Here is a 21,850-nt window from a genome sequence, read left to right as displayed (position 1 = left end):
CCTGCTGAAAAGCAAAGACAGAAATCTGGAAACAACCAAGAATAAGGAGGGTTTGACACCGCTGCAATTAGCCGCAAAAACTGGGAAATTAGAGGTGGGTGTGATTTCAGCAGCATCTAAGAGAAACTTGTGCTCTGACACATCTCTTTCCAGGCTGGTTTGTATCAGTATTAGTGAGCTAATTTTGATCAAAACACAAATATTTCCATTGCAGTGTTGTTTTAATGCTTCCAGGTTTCTCTGTAACTCCCTCCCTCTGCACAAACCACACAAGCTGTTTGGAACCAGCCTTCTGTTATAGATAAATTCTGCATTTACCACCAAACAACTTCAGAAATCTCACTAGAACTGCTCTGTTGTACTGCTGTAGAGTTTGGTTTGCATAATTCAACTGCAGTGTAAAGAATTGGCAATGGGATGATTTAGAAAGTAATTAAGTTCAAGGAAGGCATAAATGAACACATGGAAATTGTGCTTTCATCCTTTAGAAAAATATCTCTGACAGAAAATCTGAAGGCATTAAAAACACTGAACTTATTTCTCAGAGGTTTTTCACCTCCAGCACCCCTCACTGAATAACAAAATTACAAATACATTAAATTGAACAACTGTACAAAATGTTCCAGATAAAAGGTGGGAGTTTGGGCAAGTGTATTCATGTGTTTCTCCTTTCCCTGAACAGCACAGCTGCTGACAAATCATCTTTCATGTTTTAGATTCTGAAGTACATCCTGAGCAGAGAGATCAGAGAGAAGCCAAACAGGAGCCTGTCAAGAAAATTCACAGACTGGGCTTATGGTCCTGTTCAGTCTTCTCTGTATGACCTGACAGAGCTGGACACCACTGCTGACAACTCAGTGCTGGAAATCATTGTCTATAACACAAATATTGGAGTAAGTTGCCTATTCTTATATAAAATATAATTTTATATTATTAAAATATAAGAAAAACATTATTATAATAAAATATTAAATTATTAAATATATAAAATACTATAATATAATAATAAACTATTATATTAAAAATATAATTTTTCCCTAGCAGTATCCCCATATTAGAATTGTCAGCCTTGCAAACAACTGAATTACTTGTGAACAGCAATTTTTGGTTCTCAGTTATCAGGAGCAAGATGAATTTTATGCTGCTGCATAATGTCAGCTGTAAGCAAATCTGCATTCAGCTCCTGCAACACAGGTCAGTTATTTTGGGAGAATCTTTTCCATCCCAGGGAGGTCTGGCACGTCCCTGAGCACAGAGGTGTTTCTAGAGCAGCAAGGATAGCATGGAATGAAATACCGAAAATTCACACCTAAAATTCAGTTTCCTTACAGGCAGTGAGTTGAAATATTTAAATATTTTATTTCTTTTTTTTCCTCCTCAGAATCGTCATGAAATGCTGACTTTGGAGCCTCTGAACTCACTGCTGAGGATGAAATGGAAGAAGTTTGCAAGGCACATGTTCTTCATGTCCTGCTGTTTTTATTTCCTGTACAATGTGACATTAACATTGGTTTCCTACCACAGGCCTAATGAAAATGAAGTGAGTGCAGCAGCTCAACCTCACCAAATTTTACTGACTTAAAAGGCAACAGTATTTCCTGAATTGTGTTTAGAATGCTGAAACAAGGCCAGATATTGGAATATCTGGGTATAGAGAGACCATGCTGCCCCACATCAGTGTGGGAGCATCAGATCTGCATTTTGTGGAAGTGACCTAAAATACAAATAAATGATACAAAAACTGAAATTTCTGAAGGTGAGAAGAGGGTATTTTGGTTTTTTTTAAAGAAACTTCTGATATTCCAAACATCACTCTTAGGGGTTGATTGTGTAAATACATCAAGAAAATTTTCCCTGGAAGGGAAGAAATTGAGAACCCAGAGAGTTACAGGTGGGAGGGTTTCTGTTGCTTTGCCTTTCACCCTTCAGGGATGGAACTGAGATTTTCCTTCTGGATTTGTTCTGCAGGCTCCTCCTTATCCACTGGCTCTGACCCGAGGAGTGGGGTGGCTGCAGCTGTCAGGACAGGTGATGGTTATGTTAGGAGCAATATTTTTAGCCATAAAAGAGGTAAGATTTTTTTTTTTTTAAGAAACAAATATGCACCTGATTTGTAAAGAACTTCTCTAAATTTATGAATATGCTGCTGCTGATATTGGCGATACACATGGAGTGTCTTTGATATGTGCAATTTTCAAATATTTGGCACAATCATTTATTCAGAATGACCCTGGTTATATATTTGATTACAACTGTGAAACAAATATAAGGATGTTTGCTTTTCAAATTGTCAATGCAGAGATCTGATATTTGTATAAGATCAGTATTGCCAAATTATTGGCTTTAAGGAAAAAAGAATTGCAAGTTGTAATGAAAAAAAAAATCCCATGGTATAACTTTGCCATGTAAGTAATTAAAAACAGTAACTTAAATTGTGCCAGAGATGACAGAATTTTAACCTTTGAATTTACAGATATTAAAAATATCTGTAATATAAGTTACAGAATTTACAGAGCCCTATGAAAAATTAATTTTAGAAGTTACCACATCTTATCAGTAGGTGGATTAGTTAAGAACACCAGTTAAATTATTTTGAAAAACAGATGTTGCGGTCTGTTTTCTCTTCACCATGCCTGCATTTTCTGTTTCTGCCTGCACAGAGTGTGGCCATCTTCCTGCTCAGGCCCTCAGACCTGCAGTCCATTCTCTCTGATGCCTGGTTCCACTTTGCATTGTAAGTCTGACATGTATACATATATTTTTTTCTACTATGTATAAAATTCACTATCTCATGGTCACAGAGAATGTGCTCCTGTAGCAGATATTCACTTTTTCCCCTCAAAATTATCAGTTTTAGAGGGATGGACATAAGTTTGCCTGCAGCTTTTCTGTAACACAAACTCTTGGCTGCACTGTCAGTAACAATACCAGGGTTGATGTGCCTGGAGTGGATTTTTCCCACCTGCCAGTGGAAAATCTGTAATGATTCTATCAATTCATTAAGCAAAAGCTAAAATTAAATGGCTTCTGAGATATTGTAAGGATTCTTATAATTCTGTCAGCATTATCTGAATTGAGCAGCTGTTTGGGGAGAATAGTTTACCTAAATTAAGTTTAATAAATATAATCCTTATATGTTAATATACTTATACTGCTTGCACTGACCTATTTTATCATTAAACTATAATGCCAATTTCATGGGGAGAATGAAAAAGCAGCATGAAATTACAAATTAAGCCTAAAGAGCAAAGAAATCTTGTTTTCGTATTTTGCCATTCTGTTGTTGGTTTTGTGCTAGTAATTTCTCTTTTACGTATATGTTTGTTTTTTAACAGTTTTATACAAGCTTTGCTTGTGATCTTCTCTGTCTTTTTGTACTTGTTTTCCTACAAAGAACACCTGGTGTGTCTTGTTTTGGCAATGGCCCTTGGCTGGGCCAATATGCTCTATTTCACCAGAGGTTTCCAGTCCATGGGCATTTACAGTGTGATGATTCAAAAGGCAAGTTTTTCTTTTCTTCTACCTGCTGATGGTACTCCATTGTTCTACAATCCAAATCAAGTATATTCAGCAATTATATGTATTTTACAGTTCATTTTGAAATGCCTTATTATGCATTATTTCAGCAGAACACAATATTTGCTCTTCTTCAACAGCAGGAACTAGTTTGTACCTTAATATTGACATTTTTATTACATTAAATATATGAGTAGCTTGTGTTTTTTCCAGCTAATGTAGTTCTACAATTTAATAGCATCATAATCTGCAATGTCTGTATTGTACAGAATTAGTCACTCTCAGAGAGCACAGCAGGCTAGAGATAAAAAAATCAGATCTTTGGGTTTGTTTGCTCAAGGAGAGCAGTCTGATGCTTCAGTGTGTACCTCACCTGTATCCCTGCAGAATTCAAAAGCACAAAGCTAGTTCTGAATTTTAATTTCTGTCAATTGTTTCATTCCATTTTCAGGTAATTCTGCAAGATGTGATCAAGTTTTTGGTTGTATACATCGTGTTTCTGCTGGGATTTGGTGTAGGTAAATATTAGTGGAGAAAAGCACTGATGCTCGGTGTGGGTAAAAATTTTAGCATTATTATGAATAAGAACTGTTTGCATAAGAGCTCATGTTGGGGTTTCTTCTGGATGCTAAGTTTAGGTGTGAACAGATTTGCTTTGGTCTCAAATCCCTGGAATCTCATTGGAGATGGGCTCTTTCTGCCTCCTGGAGCTGCCACCTGCCTGCTCTGTGTGGCTGGGCAGCTCTGGCTCTCTTCAGCAGTTTGAATTCTTTGGGATGAAATCCCTCTATTCCTAAATAATGACTGTGACTGAAACTTCCTTTTGCTTCCTCCCCAGCTCTGGCTGCCCTGATTGAGACGTGCCAGGAGGGTGGGGAGTGCCACTCCAACAGCAGCCTGGGGCCTGTCCTGATGGATCTGTTCAAGCTCACCCTGGGGCTGGGTGACCTGGAGATCCAGCAGAACTCCAAGTACCCCGTCCTGTTCCTCCTGCTCCTCATCACTTTCGTTGTGCTGACTTTTGTTCTTCTCTTGAACATGCTGATTGCCCTAATGGGAGAAACTGTGGAGGATATTTCTAAGGAGAGTGAGCACATCTGGAAACTCCAGGTTTGTTTGGGAGGTGCCTGGGCTAAAACCCTCATGCTGACACAGCAGGTTAAGTGTTAAAGATAATCCTCATTTGGTTTTGTGTATGAATAATAGAAATAAATAGGTCCAGTATTAAGAATTGTAGGAACTTTGGAATTAACAATCCTAAAGGTTTGGATTTCCAACTTATGCACTGTCATGACTTGCATTCCCCTGGATATATCACCATATATCCCCTGAATGATATGTTTCACTGTTTTTCCAGGCATCTGAATCCCTGGTTGCACAAATTATCAGTGATTTGCTGTTTTTGGTGTTGGCTCTTGACCTGTTATAAACTGCAAACTGCATGCTGTGAAATTAGACCATGGTTAACCACTCTCATTTTACTATTTACTGCCAATAGAGAGCCAGGACTATTCTGGAATTTGAAAAATTTTTACCAAAATGCCTGAGGAAAAAATTCCAGCTGGGAGAACGGTGTAAAGTGGCTGAAAATGACACCAGGGTGTGTTTAAGGTAAAGCAAAGCTGGAATCATGTGCTATCAATTCTGCTCTCTTTATGCTGCTTCAAGGTTATTTCTCCTCAAAACCTCTTTAAAATATTTCTATTATCTCTACAAATTATGCACAAAAATATAATTCTTTTTTTTTCAGTTGTAACCAGTTGTTTAGATAGGGAAAATGTATAAATTTTTATGTAGGCAATCTTTTGGCAAGAAAAGATTTTCATCTTCACATGTTTTGACTGTAGAAGCAACAAATCTGTTTGCAATAAATGTCACTTTATTATAATCTCCTTTGAATGTCAGCTTAAAAGCAATCACAGTTAAGTTGATTGGTAATTGATGATTACCATATTAAAGAACTGTGCTGTTTAATGAAAAATACTTAAATATTTCAAGGCTGTACTAGCAATGTGTGAAATTATGAAGGAGTCTTGATATTATTCTCACCTTCATATAGTGCAAAAGACATTCAGGCTTTAGTGCCAGCAAAGCAGAGGGGTGGTCAAGTGTGACAGAGGAAGGAATAAGGGGGGAAGGTCAGGGATGTAGCTGGGGGATAATTCATGCTGATAACACAATTTATGTAAAATGTAAACAGGATTAATGAAGTGAAATGGACCGAGTGGAAAACCCATGTTTCATTTATTAATGAAGATCCAGGGCCAACAGGTACTGTGGAGTTTTATGACACCCTATTTGCAGAATCTTTTCTTAGAAATGCTTTTTGATACAGTTTTATATCTTTAAAAACATAAACTCTTATATTAAACTACACATTATTGCTAGAGAAACTAATGGTTAATATGGCAGTGGTGTTAAATCACTTTTAAAGACTTGGAGAGAGGGTTGGTGACAAACAAGTTTTGTAACATCTATATTGGATGACATAAATGTTGGCCAGGAAATCCAAGGCATCCATCTGCTGCCAGGGCAGGAGTGTCCTGGAGAAATGGAGAAATTTTTCTCCCTCTGGGGTGAAAAATTTCTGTAGAAGATATGGTAGCAAACTGAGAGCTTGCTGTTTAAATAAATACATGTTTTTAACAAAAAAAATAGGTGCAAAACTCTGATCTTGCCTATACAGTTTCTACCATATCCTGTTTTGTTTACAATGCATTTTTTTGCAGATCCAAGCAAAATTCAAGATAATTCAAGAACTAATAGCAAAAACACCTTGAATACGTTTGAAGAAATGGATGATTTGCCTGAAACCTCTGTTTAGTTGTGCTGGTCTTGACGTGTGGCTCTTCAGAAGGTTAAAAGCATCAGCAGTGGATGCTGAAAGCTTTGTGGCCCTTTTGGACAGCTGTAGCCAGCTGGAACACAAACTTTCAGTCACACAGTCTGATGGCTTGCACCCATTTATTCAGAGCAGCTGAGCTGAAATAAATGGGATTATTTCACTGGGTCAGTTCTGAGCCTCTCAAACTGTTGCTGTCCAAGTTTGCCTGATGCTCCTCAAACTTGGCCCGAAATGTTTAACTGGATAAAAAAGGTCAAATGTGAGATATTTCTTCCTTCTGTGGAAAATTAAGGTCATCGTGATCCCAATCTGCTGCTTTTTGGAATCCCTAACTCATGAGAAACTCATTTTGTACACTGAAACAACAAAGTTTTTGTTGTGGAGCAAAGCAAAGCATTTCAGTTCTGAAGATGACTAAATGAAGTATGTCATTTTGAAATCACAAGGTTCTGGGTACATTTGCAGCTTTTGCATTGACTGTCAGTGTTACTGGGGGCTTGGGCCCATGAGTTGGAAAATCAGATCCCCGTGGCTTTGCCTGGTCTGCTTTCCTCTGTGCAGTCCCCAGGGTGTAACTGGAGTTTATTGCTGTTTATTTATTACTGTGTGTCTGTGCCTCCCCATGAAATAACAAGGCAGAAATACAATTCCTGATGGAGGATTTTTGCTCCAGTCACAACATTACTTTTCCTCCTTGGCCCTTCCATGCTGTTTCATCATCCTACATAAAGAGTTACCACACTGGAGGTTCTTCTGAATTAATTTTTGCATTTAACCACTTTGAAAAATCAGAAGTCAATTTCTTGCCCAGGTGAACAAAATTAGTTCAATGCAAAGCAATTCCAGACCTTATTTTTATTCAGAGGACTCTGTAATGCATTTCTCTAGCTTTTATTTAATTACCTGTGATGACCAAGTACTATGAATTATATTATCAGTTTTCTAATAATATAATCCATAGTATTATGAATTTTATTATTTATATTTTTAGTTTTCTATTTTATGTGTGTATATATAAGGAGAAACATTTGTTCTGTGTGCTTTTAAATTTCAATTAACATGTGTCTCCAGTGTCATGGCTTTTCATTAGAATTATTCATGTGGTGCCTGTTTTAAAGGTGCTATTTTAGGTGAGACTCAGGGGAACTCAGTTCTGTGTTTGAATGATAATAAGAATTGCATTGGATTTTGCAGCTGTGGGCAAAATGATCCAAAAGACTTTCTTAAGACAGAAGAGAGCATGAGGGAAGCCTGCAGTGGGAAGGATAATGCAAAATATTTACAGGGATGGTGAGAGTGGGTCCTGGTGCCCAGCCTGCCCCTGACAGAGGTTGTGCCCTGAGACTCCAGCCCAGCCTGCAGGGATGGAAGGGATCCCCAGGAGCCTTGGGCTGTGTTCTGGGCACAGGAATTGGAGGGAAGGACATTTGTGTACCCACAGACCTCGACACCCCAGCACTGCTTGGCTTCCTCGGGAGGAGATGTGAGGATGAGAAGAAAAGTTCTTGCGGTCTCGGGATCTTGGATTGTTGATTTTGCACCAAGGCTGCCAAGGAAGGACATTGCCTTAGGACTGTTCAGCTCTGCTTGGATCCTTTCTGTGCCAGTTTTTGTACAAAGGGAAAAAAAAATACCTCTTCACACACACTCAGGAACCAGTCTGGGCCGTGAGGCCGCTGGAAACACAACGAGGCCTCTGCGCCGTGCTGAGGCTGCTCTGGGCTGTGAAAAAAGCACAACAATCCCTACAAAAACCACAAAAAACCCTACAAGAAACACAAAAATCCTTACAAGAATGTGCTGTCCCCCTGCCCAGGCACAAAACCTGTGGGTGAACTCAGGAACCAGCTTGGGGGCTGCTTCTAAAAGCTCTCACTGAGGAAATCCCTCCTTGTGTGGCCACAGAGCTTGGCCACCTCACATCCACCATGTGCTGTCTCCAGATACTCTGAATAATGGCTAGAGCAGGTAATTCTGTGCTTTTTATACTATGTTTATTTAAATTAAGGAAATAAAATTTGTCATTCAATCAACATTCTGTCCTTTGCTTTTTTTATTTTATTGCCATAGGAGTTACACAAAGGCAAGGAAAAAATACTATTAAATTTAATAGTAAATGAGGGTGACATCACTTTTCAAAGGTAGAATATAGGAGTTATCTGGATAATTAATCTTTCAGTAAATAATTAATGTGTCCTTATGCAAAATTCTTAATGTTTACCACCTACTTGTCAAATATATACAAAACAACCTTAGAAAATTAATTAAACCCCCATTTTTTTCTCTTTTTAAGATGTTATGACAGGCTTTGTCTCTACAGATACAGAACAAGTCTCCCCATATGGAATTCTTCTTAATTTCCATTCTGGAATACTCAGGTATGGTTTGTGCATTGCTGTTCATCAAAACCAGAATAACTGTCTAAATCTTGCCTTAAATCAGAAGCAGCTTGAATTAACTGTGAAATACACTAAAGTGAAATGTAAAGCTTTTTAGAGTATATTTCTCTGAAATCCTGCTTTTAGCTTATTTTAATGTTTGTAAGTATAAAAACAAAATAAGCGCCAAGGCTTCCACTTCAGCACAGTGGGGGTCAGTCACATATGCAGATAATATAATTTATTATACACACCCTCCCCCTGTTTCTCTCTGCCCAGCTTCTCCTTTGTCTCACATTTTGTGTGTTTACCTGAGGAATTAATTTAAAGGATTAACCCATTGTAAAAAGTGTTGGTTATTGAGGTTTGGGGTTATGAAGTAGAAAAGCTGTAAATTTTGTATATAATGGAGTACTGTGGATGAGCTTCTTCATAAAAACTTCACAAAAATATTTATAAATTCTTTGCATCTACAGGAGTCTATTAGAACAATAAACAGAGTCATAATCAGGATTATGACCATAGATCTCAAAGTGCTCAGCAAGGTTAATTAAATTACAATTTAAAATTGGATTCTGCATTTATGTATCCCACAAGTAACTACTGAATGACCCTGGACTTCACAAAGAAACTCACTTTTTATATGAACAAAGCTCTTAAGAAGTGCTCTTCTCTGACAACCTGAGGTGTTTTGCAGAGAGTTTGATTTTCTCTGTTTTTACAAAAGCTTGTTTCTTTTCATAATATGCAGCTTCATTAATAAATGTTGGATAGACTGTACAGTCCCCCTGATATGGAATAACTTCTCCATCAAGAGTCAAAAATTGAGGATCACCATTCTTCAGTGGCTGCCAGTCTTGATCCTTAAGAAAAGAAACAGAATATATTTACTTTCAGGTTTTTGTATATTTTAAGTGATTCTTGAGTTAATGCTAATTATGCAAATTTCTGCAGTTTATGGCAAAAGCTTTTAAAGTAATTGTTTAATCTTAATACCTCATTTTGTGTGTCTGGCCCTCATTTTCAGAATTCGCTGGTAAAGTGAACTAGAAGGAAACTTCAGATGCTCACAATTGATTGCAAATTGAAAACACATTCATTTTAGAATTAAAAATTAGATTTATATTTTAAAATATAAGCTGTCCTATTGGCTTTTTCTTTGTAGTGATTTTAGATTCAGTGATTCCCAAGACAGTTCCTGAAATAATGAATGTATGACCTTAGTGAGAGAACTTAACCCTAGGGGAGGTCTAAAATATTCAATAAAATCCTTTGGCAATATTGGCATTTTAAATATTTATTACTAAAATATACAACAATGTAGCAGAAGGCAACACAGGAATAAGTAGAAAATGTCACAAAAGGAAACTATTCTAGAATTTACCTGTAGTTTAGGATGAATTATTGCAATAATTTCACCATTCTTATTCCTAGGATAATCTACTTTCTCCATTATTTTAAAAACCTCAATTGTGCATGGTGGAAATTCCTTGCCTAGAAAGAATAAATGTAATTTAATGTCAAGATGAAAAACTGCCTGTTAAAAAGAACATTGCATTATTTATTCTCTGCAGAATGGCTCAAATCATCAGGTTGTCCCCTCAAAGCCAAATTGTAGAAAGATGGTCCAGTCATATATTGGGGCATATGAAGTTCAAGTCTAAATTTGCTGCTGAAATGTTACTTTTCATGTAAAAAGACCTATTTTGTAGATGGGGAAATCAATGAAAGGTCTGTTTGCTAGTGTTGCACAGCACAGAGTAATATCAATGGTACTTAATCTTTACTATTCCAGCACAATAATGGAAATTCTGACATGCATAACTGTATTCTTTTCTTTCTATTTCAAAAAAACCCCCAACCTACTGACAAAATATACTCTGAAATAATTAAAAATACTTATTTTGTCAGAGTGTATTTTAGGTAGTACACAGGCCTGATTTTAATTTTTTAATTCCCCCCCCCACCTTTTAGCTGTTTAACTGTAAAATGTAATTTTTTAAAATATTCTCCTAAAATACTCCACTGACAGGACACAGGATGCTGAAACCTCTCATTACCTTCATTAAAAAGTTGCACAAAATCAAGGCCATGTTTGACAATCTTCCTCATTTTGTCCAAAACATCAGCTCTGGCAACACCTTGTGGCTGGGGCCCCACCTCCACACCTGGTTGGAGATGAGGCAGATCATTAATGTCACTTAATGTCACCACCACACATCACATGCACAGCAAAAATAAATGCCTGATGGACCAGTATTTAATGTTTAAGAGGGATTGTAAGGCACAGAATTATGTGGGTTTTTAAGGCAAGCAAGTCCTTGTCATATATTATAAATATTTTCTGCAAAAAGTGGGTTAATTGAGTTTAAGGATTTCTGTGTTATGTAATGATTGTGTAAATCAGAGTTCTTCAGAAGACTGGATAATCACATCCATTCATTTTGGTAAATATTGTCAGACAAGCAGCTCCTGGTGCTCAGAGCACTCTGCATAAGGCAGTGAACACACCTGAAAACAGCCATATTTCCAAATCATTGCTGCTGGGTTGAAAGAGCCTTTAGGTTTGATATTTACCAACAGGATGTTTTGCCACAGAGCGAGTTGTTGCATATTTCAGGCTGGGATGTTCAATCAGCAGAGCAGGACAAGGTTCTGGAGCCAAAGCGTTCTGTGGAGATGGTTTAAAAACCTTTGTCATGCAAAAGGGTTTCAAATGTTGTGCCACAAAAGATTACTGATGCAGAAGTGATTTACACAATGTCTTCAATATGTTGCCTTTATTTCAGGGCCCTCAAGGAAGTAGGACATCTTTAGAAAATGCACAAAGCTGTGTTTGTTGGTGTCTGTCCCATTAAGTGATGCCAGGCAGCTCCTCTGAACCAGAACTGAGCACAGTTCTAGTCTGGAACTGCCAGCAGAGGAAAAAAAATCTCCTCAGCATGGTTCCAAAAGGGAGAACTGAAATACCATAAAGCAGATTTCAACTATTTTATTTAAGGTTAGACGCTAGTTCTCTTATGGGGATACAGATTGTGAATTAAGCCTCGTTTTAATCTCCTTTATTGGCATTTTTGCTACTTGAGGCTTCTTTCTTGATGCCTGCCCACCATTACTCTTCATGTAATTTCTGTCAAAAGCTTTTTAGATCTTCATGTATTTTTATTATCATTTAAAAATAATACATGTAATAAGAAAAAAAATGTTTGAAAAGACCTTGTTTCTAAGGGAAAAAAAAACCAAACCACACCATTGGCCCAACTGGATTCCATCAGTCACTGTCCAGGCCACCAGAATTAAAGCAAATTATGCTTTAGGCATACACTTCTGCAAACCTCACTCTACCAAAACTTATCAGCTTCAGGAACAGCGGAATCAAACAGCTGCTAAAGACACATCACTGATAAGGGAACATTGTCAGTACCTACTTCCATTATTTGTTACATCTCTTTATTTAATGAAATTAAGGTTTAACTATTTAGCATGTGTAACCCAAATTTATCCAAGTTCCTGACAGATCAGTGTGAAAGCAGATTAAACTGCATTAATTTTCATAGATGTTATTCTAAGTATTCCTCTTTGCCCATTAGTCTTAATAATGCTCATTTTAATACATGAAGATATGATGAGTTTAAATCTGAATTACCTGATATTATAATCATATTAATAGTTGCCTCTGATTAAAAAAATTCATCCTATGAGTAATGAAATATTTTAAACAGTTTTGCAGAAGAAAAAATAGTATATTTAAAGAAACTACAAAATAATATATAGTAATACAACATTACAACTAATAATGTATTTTAATAGTTCATTTAAATTAGTTTTACCTTGATATAATGAACCATTTGAATTGTAAAGTCATCCCTGGAGTTTTCAAGAATAATGGTACCACCCATGTTAGAAGTGGTGTTGTGAAGGTCAAAAATAAGGTCATAGGCATCATCACTACCTTTGGGACCAAATATATGATTGATTTCCTGAGCCCTCCTCACTTCATATGGAATATCTTCCACCACTGGCCTGCTGTTAATATCAGCACAAAGAAATTAGTGAGCTCATTCCATGGCTTTACAGTCAACAAAATATGTATTAGCCTTTTCTTTTCACTTTAAATCCAAAATTGACTGGAGTTGAAATCACCTGTTTAATTACCAAACTTAAAATTGGCTGAATTGGTTGAAGAAATCAAGTATGATTGTCTAGTAATTTTTTTTATTAAATTTGTTTTATTATTCTGTGTCTTGTGCAGAAGGGTATTAGAATTATTTAATCAAATTTTGGCTGGAAACTTTTTCTCCTTACATCCCAAAATTTCCCCCTATGCATAATAAAACTAACTAAAAATTTAGCAACAACATAGAGCACTTCCAAGACTGGATCCCCCCTCCTGCTGGAGACCATATTGAGACATCAATTCATGATGTTCTGCCTTGGACATCACCCTCAAGGGTTTTTCTAACTTGTTTTATTTCTTGTCTTCTCATGATCTGACCAGACTTTCACAGTCTATTCTTTCTTAAAGCTCAGTGAAGATTTTGCTGCTTCAAATCTGTTCCTCCAAAGTTTTAATTGCTGTAATTTCAGGAGACTCTGTGTATCACATAATCCACCTTTCTGTTCTTTAGCTCCACCTTTGAAATTCAACATTTCTTCACACAAAACTGTTAATTAATACTTTTTATTGAAGCCAATGAGATTTACACCGTTGATTTCAGTAGTATCAAGATTACAGTCTCCTTTTTCTTATTTTGTAAAGTAATTCATGATTTTGAAGGTTCTACACTTAAGGGACCAGGGTCAGGTACTTCAAACACTCAGTAGAGCTGAAATAGGACCAGGCAATTTCATAGTATTTACTGAGAAATAGTAGCTAAATATGAAGGAAACCTGCAAGTGTCTTAATCTTGTGTTTTTTCAGGTGTTCTGTGTTCAAAGCAGCTGAAACCAAACAAAACTACCTTTTTTTTTTGTATGTTTTTCCAAAATAAACAATTATAAGAATGGCCTCAATACTTATGTGCTAACATCTGCTTATCTTAGATGTAATAATCAACAACAAAATTCTAAGATGAAAAGCCAGATGGAAAGAAGCGTAAGATAAGAATAATTGCCTGCAAAATATATACAGTAAGTATTCCTTTCTGTGATATTCACCTTTGCCATTAAAACTTTTCTGAAACAGAACTACTTGGTGAGCAACTCTACTAAGAAGGTTTATATAGCAAAGTACACCTCAGGAATAGATGTCTCAAAAGCACAGAAACATCAAATCCTATTAAAAATGTAAAATCAGTTACTATTTTAAAGTAATTACAGACAGTATTTCCTTTAAAATAATGAGTCAGTTAAATTATTCAGGTTTTTGGCTATGCTTTTGCCTTAGAAGAGATTATTTTTAGCTTCAAGCTTTTCTAATTTCAAGTTTTCACCTTTTACTAGAACATAACTGGAATTAAACACACTTCTCTGATTTCTGTGCCATTCTTTCAGATACTCAGATGTCTACGTTTAATTGCTTTTATCTGCTATTTCTTGGAAGTCTAATTGTATTCAGAAGAGCTCCCAAACTGAATTGCACAAGACATGAGCAATGATGACTCTGACTCAGAACAGTGGTACTCCAATTCACACAAATGCAGCTCATCTAATGCCAATTTAAAATTATGTTTAAGATAATGTGTTGGTTTGAGACTGATTCTACCAGCAATAGAAGTGAGTCTGTTAACACATGCAATTTGTTCTTTTTTTGGGTTAAAGGTCAGTAATTTCAATTATGTGACTGCACTGTTAAAGTAATAGGGGAACTTGTGTTCAACATTTTAATCAGGAAAGAATTTTAAAACCCAGAAAAAGCAGAACAACAGAAAGCACAGCTGCTCTTACCCAAGGCTCTCGGGGTCAAAAACCCGGTTGAGATCACAGTCAATGTACCTGGTGCACCTCTCCACAGCCCTGGGGTTGGTGAGGAATGGTTTCACCTGCACTCCTGCTCTCTGGATCTCAGCTCCATCCTGCTGCCAGTGCCTGACCAGCAGCACCCCCGATAATTCATTGCCGTGAGTGCCCCCGAAGAGCCCGACCCGTCTCACCCGGGCACACGGGGAGCTCATGCTCCAGGAAAACTTTTCTCTCTGAGGGGGGGAAAAAAAATAAAATAAATTCTTTCCAGTAGGAGAGTCTTTCTTCTAGTTAGGTCAGACGCAAAAGAAAAAGTGAGTGGATTTCTCCCAACAGTTCTCAACTCAGTTTTGAGGCGGGATTTTCCAACCTCCCTCCCCAAGGAGCCTCCCCTTCAGTTTCTGTATTTAGTAACATCTCCGAGGCTGTTAATGGCACTGTTCCACAGTCCAAAAGTTAACTCTGGGCAGTCTTTATAATGTATGATCTATAGGGAAATCCTGTGCTAATCGACAGTGGAAAACACTGTTTTTACACTTAAATATCAGGCATTTTTGCACTGCAAAGTAGGTGTAACAGGTATTCTCGTGTATGTTTGAAGTTACATAAGGATTATATTATATAAGGGCAGATTGATTTAAAGTGAGCAAAATCAGCAAAATAATAATTGTATCTTGGCTCTAGTCCAGCACACAATGCTGAAACATCAAGTATTTTCATCTAAAAAAAGCCAAAGTACAGCTAAGTTCCTCAATGCATGTCGTGGCTTGTACGACCTTTTTTGTTTTAGAAATCCTACGAACAGTGATTAGAAGGAACATAAGCTGAAATTACAGTGCAATTTATCCACAACTGACTTACCCAGAGTTCTGGCTCCAGTTCTATCTCGGGATCTGCTAACACAGACCTCTAACACATTGAAACAACTTTGCCAGGGACAACCCTCTAACTTTTGCAGTCTTTTATTAAAAAGGAAACAGATCTAGACCACGATGGGACAATAGTTCTGTTCTCTCCCCAAAAAACTTTAGTCAGCAACTTCTCTTCCATTTCCAAAAGCGTTCAGAAAGGCTTCTGAAGCTTAAGCCAAAGACCAGCTGTAACTTCCATCCTGAGAATCAAAACATTTAGAATAAAAGGACTTATTAACAGAAAAATAAGCTTTATTGCTGTAAACGACAGAAGTATTTGCAATTGGTATATGACTCATGATATAAACATAACAAATATTAGATTGCAAGAGAATAAAGAATGTTTATTGAACAATTCTTTTTTATTAAGATTATACTCCAGTGACTGAGAGAATATTTGGCCAGTGCCTGAATGGCTTTATATCCCAGGCTGACAGACTGTAGGTCTAGGAAAAGCTGAGCACAGGATTTATCTAAAACAGTTCTGCCAGGAATATAATTTCTACAAAAGTTGCTCTCTTTGTTTCGGTTCACGCACTCAGATTTTGCTGAAGCTTACAGCGAGTTAATACAGAGAGACTGTTTGCTCAAATACTCAACTGTATTACTCTGTACTTAGGAGCTGTCAGATATTAAATCAGAATGAGTAATTTATTAAACAAAGCAGTAAAGTTGCATTTTACAGCACTGGACAGTGTTTACTATACTTTGACCCCTATCTCTCTTCAGCAGTGGTGCCAGCATGGGGAGTGACAACACCCAAAAACACAACTCACACTCTGAATCTGGGTTTGTTGAATTTAAACACAGCAGAAGTTTGAAGAGTAAACAGTAGTTTATCTTTTAATCCTGCTGGCATTGTAATGGTTGTAATTCCTTCCAAAGCGCTGAATGAAACACAGAGATGTTTGTGCACTTAATTAACATGCAAGAAGTTTGTCTCCTAAGAGAGTTTTTAGGACAGAGACAGTGAATTTCCAAACATGAATTTAGGAATTAAACCCATGGAAGCTTCTTTTATCCCCTTAGAGGAGTTCCTATCCAAACACTTTTTAACTCCTGGTGTCCCAGGACCTGCCAACTTGGGAATGAATGGAAATTCACATGGAAAGTTTTCACTCTTCAGGGTTAAATACTGGGACCCATCCCTTATTCCTGTGCTTTGCCAATACTCACACTTTGAAAAAGGATATGGGATATTTAGTTTAGTAAGAATCCAGATTGGTTTGATGTTCTACATACAGATCTTTGGGAGTGCTTCTGAAGGAAAAGGTTTACTAAAACAAGACAAGATCCAGTCGTGCCAAGCACTCAGATTTTAGGCAGGAACCAGCCATGTGTAAAAGCTGAAGATACAAACAGGGTGAAGAATGCTTTTAGTTTTATTTACAGCCACTTTTTCTTCCACACGCTTCTGCAGATTCAGCTCCTACCCCGGGCTTTCTGAGGATGACACTACACCGGTTCCTCAGGGGCGGGGGTAATTAATGAAATCTCATCGAGGGGGTGATTAAAGGGTTCTTGTGTCTCCCGGCCGGGTTCGGCGCCTCCCGCCCGTGCCCTCAGCGGCTGGGAACGGGGCTTCGCCTTCCCGCCATTTCCGCACCGCCTGAGGAGCGAACGCGCGGACCAGTGACCGTTATTTTTGGCGCGCTTCGCCTCAGGGCGTCACCTGAGGGCTGACCCTCATCCCCGTCCCTCACAGTTGAACCGTCAGGACTGACCCTTAGCGCTGACCCTCAGCCCCGTCCCTCAGGGCTGACCTTCAGGACTGACGCTCAGCCCTGTCTCTCAGGGCTGAACCCTCAGGGCTGACCCTTAACGCTGACCTTCAGGACTTGCCCTCAGCCCCGTCCCTGAGGTCTCTCCCTCAGCCCGGTAAGCGCTGACTCTCAACGTGGCCCTGACCCTCAGCCCCACTCCCTCAGGGCCTGGAATCTTCAAAGAGCAGATTGCATCTTGGGTGTGCACCTGTGGATCTTTTTAATTCACTACAGCTGATTCTGTGTTTTAGGGTTTGTCAGTCACTGGCGCTGCAGTGTTAAGAGAAACTGCCATAAAATCATGTGAAATTTGGATTTGTTTGCAGCATTAATTATTTTGCTTTGTTTATCTGACCTCCATACAGCACATTTGGAGAAATCAGTCCATTGCTGCCTGTTAAGATTCAGCAAAGAAATGAAAAGGAATTTAGCTGACACCTCGGCTCGCAGCACAGCAGGTACCAGCCCTTTTTTTGTGCCCTCTTGTTCACACCCCATTATGCTTTTATAGACACATAAAATACATTTATGTATGTAGTATTCATACAGGATATTCAGTATTTAGCCCTAAATCTCCATTTCCTGAGTGGACTTGCATGGATTACCTGTTTATTGCAGCACAGGGCGAGATTTTAGATGGGTTCAGGGAACTGGTCACTGAGGGAAAGGTTTCATTAACGGGATTATGTGCAGGACAGAGGGCTGGGAACATAAGTTCAGTGAGGGAATGGCCTTTTATGTGTTTATTAAATGCAATTCCTATGTGTAATGTAAAATAATTAATTAATTTTATTTACTTATTTTAAGTATAGGTTGTGTATCCTTTTGGGATTAATATAGCATTACTTAAAATTTAATTTTAGGTTGTCTGCCTGTACCACTGTTCAATCAGAAAAAAAGAACTAGACAGCCCCTCACTTCAAATCCACTTAAAAATGAACCAGGGACTGGTTCTGGGACTCGTAGTTATGACTTCTCTCCCTCATCATTTGGTAAATAAGACATTTTATTTTTTTTTTTTACTGCTTCTAAATCCAAATAAATCTTAGCTTACTGATTGTATTCTATGAAATCAGACATTGTCTTTATCAAAAACTATATGCATCCTTTATATCTATTTCTGAAAAGTTCATTATGTAAAAATTGTCCTCCAGGAAATTTCTTTCTCCTCTGTACAATTGAGCTTTTTATACTTCTTGCCTAGAGGGAGTTTGACTCTTTGTGTGATGGAGAATGAAGTAGCACTGGCATTTAAATAGAGTCTCTTGAAACTGACCTTTTGTTTTCAGTTGATTTCAATCAACATTCAAGTCCTGTGTTACAAGAAGAAACATTTGTAAGATGTCTTTCTTGTCATTCAGAAAGGAACTTCTGTTCTTCAAATTGGGCTTGGAAAGAACGGTGCAGAACTCTGCTTTTAGTGCTTTCATTATGTTTTACTTGTAATAAAGTTTCAAAGTTTTCTTATAATGAAATCTCTGTTGCTAATAAGTCTAATGTTTGTAACTGAACTATTGTCTAGAGAAGCAACCTACTTGTTCGAAGTTGTCTTATAATTACAAATATCAAAGGATCACATTCCCCTTATTTCTTTTTTCTTCCTCCTTCCTATGTGAGTCTGTTTGTGGGACATTAAGCAGAATTGGAGGCCTACAAAGACTTACTACCTTTCAGTCTTTTCCATTTTTATCAATATTCCATCCTTTGTCTTTTGAAAATTAGGCTGGGGAGCTGCAAACCCAGAAGTGGATGAACTGCAGAAAGCAGCAAACAGTGGGTATGTAAAAAGCAAGTTACTTGTTGCTTTTTTGATTTTTATTTGGATGTTGTTTCCTGAACAATCCATGTGTGTCTTACAATAAAGCTGCTGCTGTGTCACTGATACTTTAAACTTGTCTTTGAAAGCCAAGCAGAACATCCGATGGCTCCTTCCCTTATGAAACCACCAAATGCATCAAAGTTTAATTTAGCAAATGCTGGGAAAAACGTGTCTGCCTGCAGGTTGGTGAAGCCTTTAATGTCTATTACCCTTCCTTTTTGTTCTTATGTGAAAATGCATCTCACATTTTCCCATATGCCTGTAGCAGTCAAAGCAACCCTTTTAATCTCACTCTCAGAGGAAACCTTGTTTATTTTATTTTAGAGTTATGAAAAAATGTGAATTTTGGGTCAGGAAAGATCCATTACACAGGGCAGGACAATAACTGAGCAGGTTTTTAAGGCCTGGTGAAGTCAGATGGATTTATGCACAGGTGTAATCACTGCCCTGTATATGGATAAATTTGGTGTAAACTCAAGTGAGTTTGGAGATATTTAAAGCTAAATCAACAATTTATGGATTGCTTTTATACACTTTAATCACATAGCTCAGTATTCAGAAGAGGTACTGTGATACTGAACTGTTGTGTTGCAGGAACAGAAATGAATATACTCCTTTAGGTAAAACAGCAACTTCAAGATCTGATAATGGAACTTCTCAGAAGTTTGAGAACTTTCCAAGCAGTTTGAAAACTGTCCAGCAGCAAAACCACCCTGACAGTCGTAACCCATCCCAGCTCATCAAAACAGACACATCCAAAGGAAAGTGGCCAGTGAAACCCAACACTGTGGCAAGAAGTCTGCAGGATCATAGTCCAGCATATAAATTTAACTACAATACCCAGCAAAATAAAATGAATGAAAACCAAATTGGTTGTGTCCCAGAAGATAAAAGTCAGGTAAAACTTATGGGCAGGGTTAATAGGAAAGACACAATAAAGAAAGTAGTAAAGAAAAAAAACTGGTGGAAGATGAGGTTTTCATCAGCCCAAGCTGCCTTAGTAAAACCTGGAGCTTCTGGAAATTTAGAATTGAGATTTTCATACTGTAATAATCTAAAATCCTCAATAAAATGGCGGGGAGTTTTAGAGTATTCTGAACAAATGCTCTGAATTTTAATGTAATTATTGCCTATTTAACATAATAAATAAAAGCCTATGTCCCCTTTGTAATTGCAAGCGTGTATGTCTAACTTAATCTTTTGTCTTCATCTGAAAGGAAATTTCATCATCTCAAGTGAAAACTAAAATAAACAAGAATTCTTTGCGGATCCTGTCTGCAGTCATTCAGAGTGTGAGGCACTGGAGCCAATATGCCTATAAAACTGCACTGTTATTTGAAGTTTTAGGTAAGCATTGTAGATTATAATAATATAATCTGATAATAATGCTAGGGCAACACAAAGTGAGAATTTTTCAATGGCTGAAATAACTTAAACCCACAAAATACTGGCATGAACACCATCTTATTTCCCTTCCATTCAGCTATCAAACGTGACTGAAACAGGTACAAAATTTGCACTTCAGTCATCCTCCACCATCAAGTTTTTCTATCCTGTTTCTTTCCTTGTTTTTAGAACGTGTTAATTTTCCTGTTTAGTAGGAATCTTCTGTAGAGTGATACAGTTTTACAATATTTTTTAATATAATTAGTATTGGAATCACTAATTTTTGCTTAATGGGATAGGCACACTGGATTCTGCAGTCACACCTGGAGCATATGGAGCAAAGAACTTTCTTCTGAGAGATGGAAAGGAGACCCTGCCTTGTGTGTTTTATGAAATTGTGAGTATTCTGTGTCCACACATAACATAGTCACCACTAGCACCAATCCTTTTCAAAGAAAACACAAATTCACAGTGCAAAAGGCAGGCTGAATGTTTTCATCATATTGTTCCCAATTTAGAGCAATAGTCACTATTTAGGCATCCTCAGACTTCTGTTTCAGAAAAACAGGTGAGATTTTGAGTTTAGCTTTTAAGTATCTGGTAGCAGGAACAAAGCTGATGTAGAGGTTTTCTGTTTGATGTAGCCCCCAGAAAGCAGCCATGTGGAGAGCTTTTATGTGAGGTGATGTAATTGTTCTATGTGTTTATTATGCTTTGATGAAGGACCGTGAGCTTCCACGACTCATTAGAGGTCGAGTGCACAGGTGCATGGGAACCTATGATGCAAAAAAGAACATTTTCAAGTGCGTCTCTGTAAGACCAGCAACTGCTCAAGAACAGAACACTTTCCAAGACTTTGTTAAAATTGCAGATGTTGAGATGACAGCATATGTAAAAACTATGAATGAAATGTAAAAGTCAAAATGGTTGTCCAAACCCCAGTTTTAACTAATTGTTATCCATAAAGGCTGGACATGCTACAACATTTACCAAAACTACCAGTGAAAATCTGGTTAAACATTTGAAAATATCACTGTGCTGTGTTATCCAGCAAATGCTGTGTTGTGTTCATTGGGTTCCCATTTATGTGTTGCCTGATTCATGTTTTTTTGAAAAAAATAAATAGTCAGTATAATACCTCTATAAAATAACAACAGACCCTGAGGCTGTAGGAAGATTCCCAAGGACACAGAGGAAGTAGAAAAGAAGTAATTATTAGAGCACAGAACTTCCTTGCCTTTGCCATGGAAATATCTTTCATGACAGATGGACCATGTACATGTTTATGTGCCTTTGCCTTCAAACATTACATTTCATAGGTTATTCCTGCT

At 37.5% G+C, this 21,850-nt stretch overlaps 3 protein-coding genes across 3 annotated transcripts in view; 2 read left to right on the top strand and 1 right to left on the bottom strand.

Annotated features, from left to right (window-relative positions):
* The window catches only part of TRPV3 (transient receptor potential cation channel subfamily V member 3), a 13,501-nt gene extending 7,062 nt beyond the window's left edge, over positions 1 to 6,439 (top strand). Inside the window, exons 8-18 of the mRNA XM_005424410.2 lie at positions 1 to 94; positions 717 to 893; positions 1,382 to 1,540; positions 1,969 to 2,070; positions 2,661 to 2,734; positions 3,336 to 3,501; positions 3,968 to 4,034; positions 4,355 to 4,626; positions 5,015 to 5,127; positions 5,717 to 5,787; positions 6,246 to 6,439. The exon at positions 1 to 94 is cut by the window's left edge and continues 2 nt beyond it. Of these exons, the coding sequence (XP_005424467.1) occupies positions 1 to 94; positions 717 to 893; positions 1,382 to 1,540; positions 1,969 to 2,070; positions 2,661 to 2,734; positions 3,336 to 3,501; positions 3,968 to 4,034; positions 4,355 to 4,626; positions 5,015 to 5,127; positions 5,717 to 5,787; positions 6,246 to 6,340 (1,390 nt within the window). The 3' untranslated portion in view covers positions 6,341 to 6,439. The remainder of the gene's footprint in view (positions 95 to 716; positions 894 to 1,381; positions 1,541 to 1,968; positions 2,071 to 2,660; positions 2,735 to 3,335; positions 3,502 to 3,967; positions 4,035 to 4,354; positions 4,627 to 5,014; positions 5,128 to 5,716; positions 5,788 to 6,245) is intronic.
* A 1,899-nt stretch (positions 6,440 to 8,338) lies between these two features.
* ASPA (aspartoacylase) lies at positions 8,339 to 15,015 on the bottom strand. Its single transcript, XM_031059833.1, has 6 exons — positions 14,626 to 15,015; positions 12,570 to 12,765; positions 11,317 to 11,410; positions 10,800 to 10,907; positions 10,124 to 10,233; positions 8,339 to 9,602 (listed from the first exon to the last, which is right to left on the bottom strand). The coding sequence occupies exons 1-6, from the start codon at positions 14,850 to 14,852 to the stop codon at positions 9,396 to 9,398; spliced, it is 942 nt and encodes a 313-aa protein (XP_030915693.1). The 5' UTR covers positions 14,853 to 15,015; the 3' UTR covers positions 8,339 to 9,395.
* A 2,672-nt stretch (positions 15,016 to 17,687) lies between these two features.
* SPATA22 (spermatogenesis associated 22) lies at positions 17,688 to 21,434 on the top strand. The gene is made up of 8 exons (XM_014308416.2): positions 17,688 to 17,772; positions 18,178 to 18,306; positions 19,037 to 19,091; positions 19,220 to 19,315; positions 19,728 to 20,031; positions 20,351 to 20,480; positions 20,819 to 20,916; positions 21,243 to 21,434. The coding sequence occupies exons 1-8, from the start codon at positions 17,730 to 17,732 to the stop codon at positions 21,432 to 21,434; spliced, it is 1,047 nt and encodes a 348-aa protein (XP_014163891.1). The 5' UTR covers positions 17,688 to 17,729.
* Positions 21,435 to 21,850: the final 416 nt, after the last annotated feature.

This window comes from Geospiza fortis, unplaced genomic scaffold (genome assembly GCF_000277835.1).
Source record: "Geospiza fortis unplaced genomic scaffold, GeoFor_1.0 scaffold538, whole genome shotgun sequence".
NCBI classification, from domain to species: domain Eukaryota; kingdom Metazoa; phylum Chordata; class Aves; order Passeriformes; family Thraupidae; genus Geospiza; species Geospiza fortis.
Note: the sequence above shows the minus strand (reverse complement) of the source record. Positions and strands in the feature narration are given on the sequence as shown.

Bases quoted from the DNA above. Each gene is read 5' to 3' on its own strand.
- ASPA (XM_031059833.1), bottom strand. From the start codon at position 14,852: ATGAGCTCCCCGTGTGCCCGGGTGAGACGGGTCGGGCTCTTCGGGGGC. The intron at 11,411-12,569 runs GTAAAACTAATT...CCATCTCCACAG, and splicing joins AAATGGTTCATTATATCAAG to AACGCTTTGGCTCCAGAACC. The intron at 10,908-11,316 runs GTAAATATCAAA...ATCTCCAACCAG, and splicing joins TGTGGCAAAACATCCTGTTG to GTGTGGAGGTGGGGCCCCAG.
- SPATA22 (XM_014308416.2), top strand. From the start codon at position 17,730: ATGAAAAGGAATTTAGCTGACACCTCGGCTCGCAGCACAGCAG. The intron at 20,481-20,818 runs GTAAGCATTGTA...TTAATGGGATAG, and splicing joins ACTGTTATTTGAAGTTTTAG to GCACACTGGATTCTGCAGTC. The intron at 20,917-21,242 runs GTGAGTATTCTG...GCTTTGATGAAG, and splicing joins CTTGTGTGTTTTATGAAATT to GACCGTGAGCTTCCACGACT.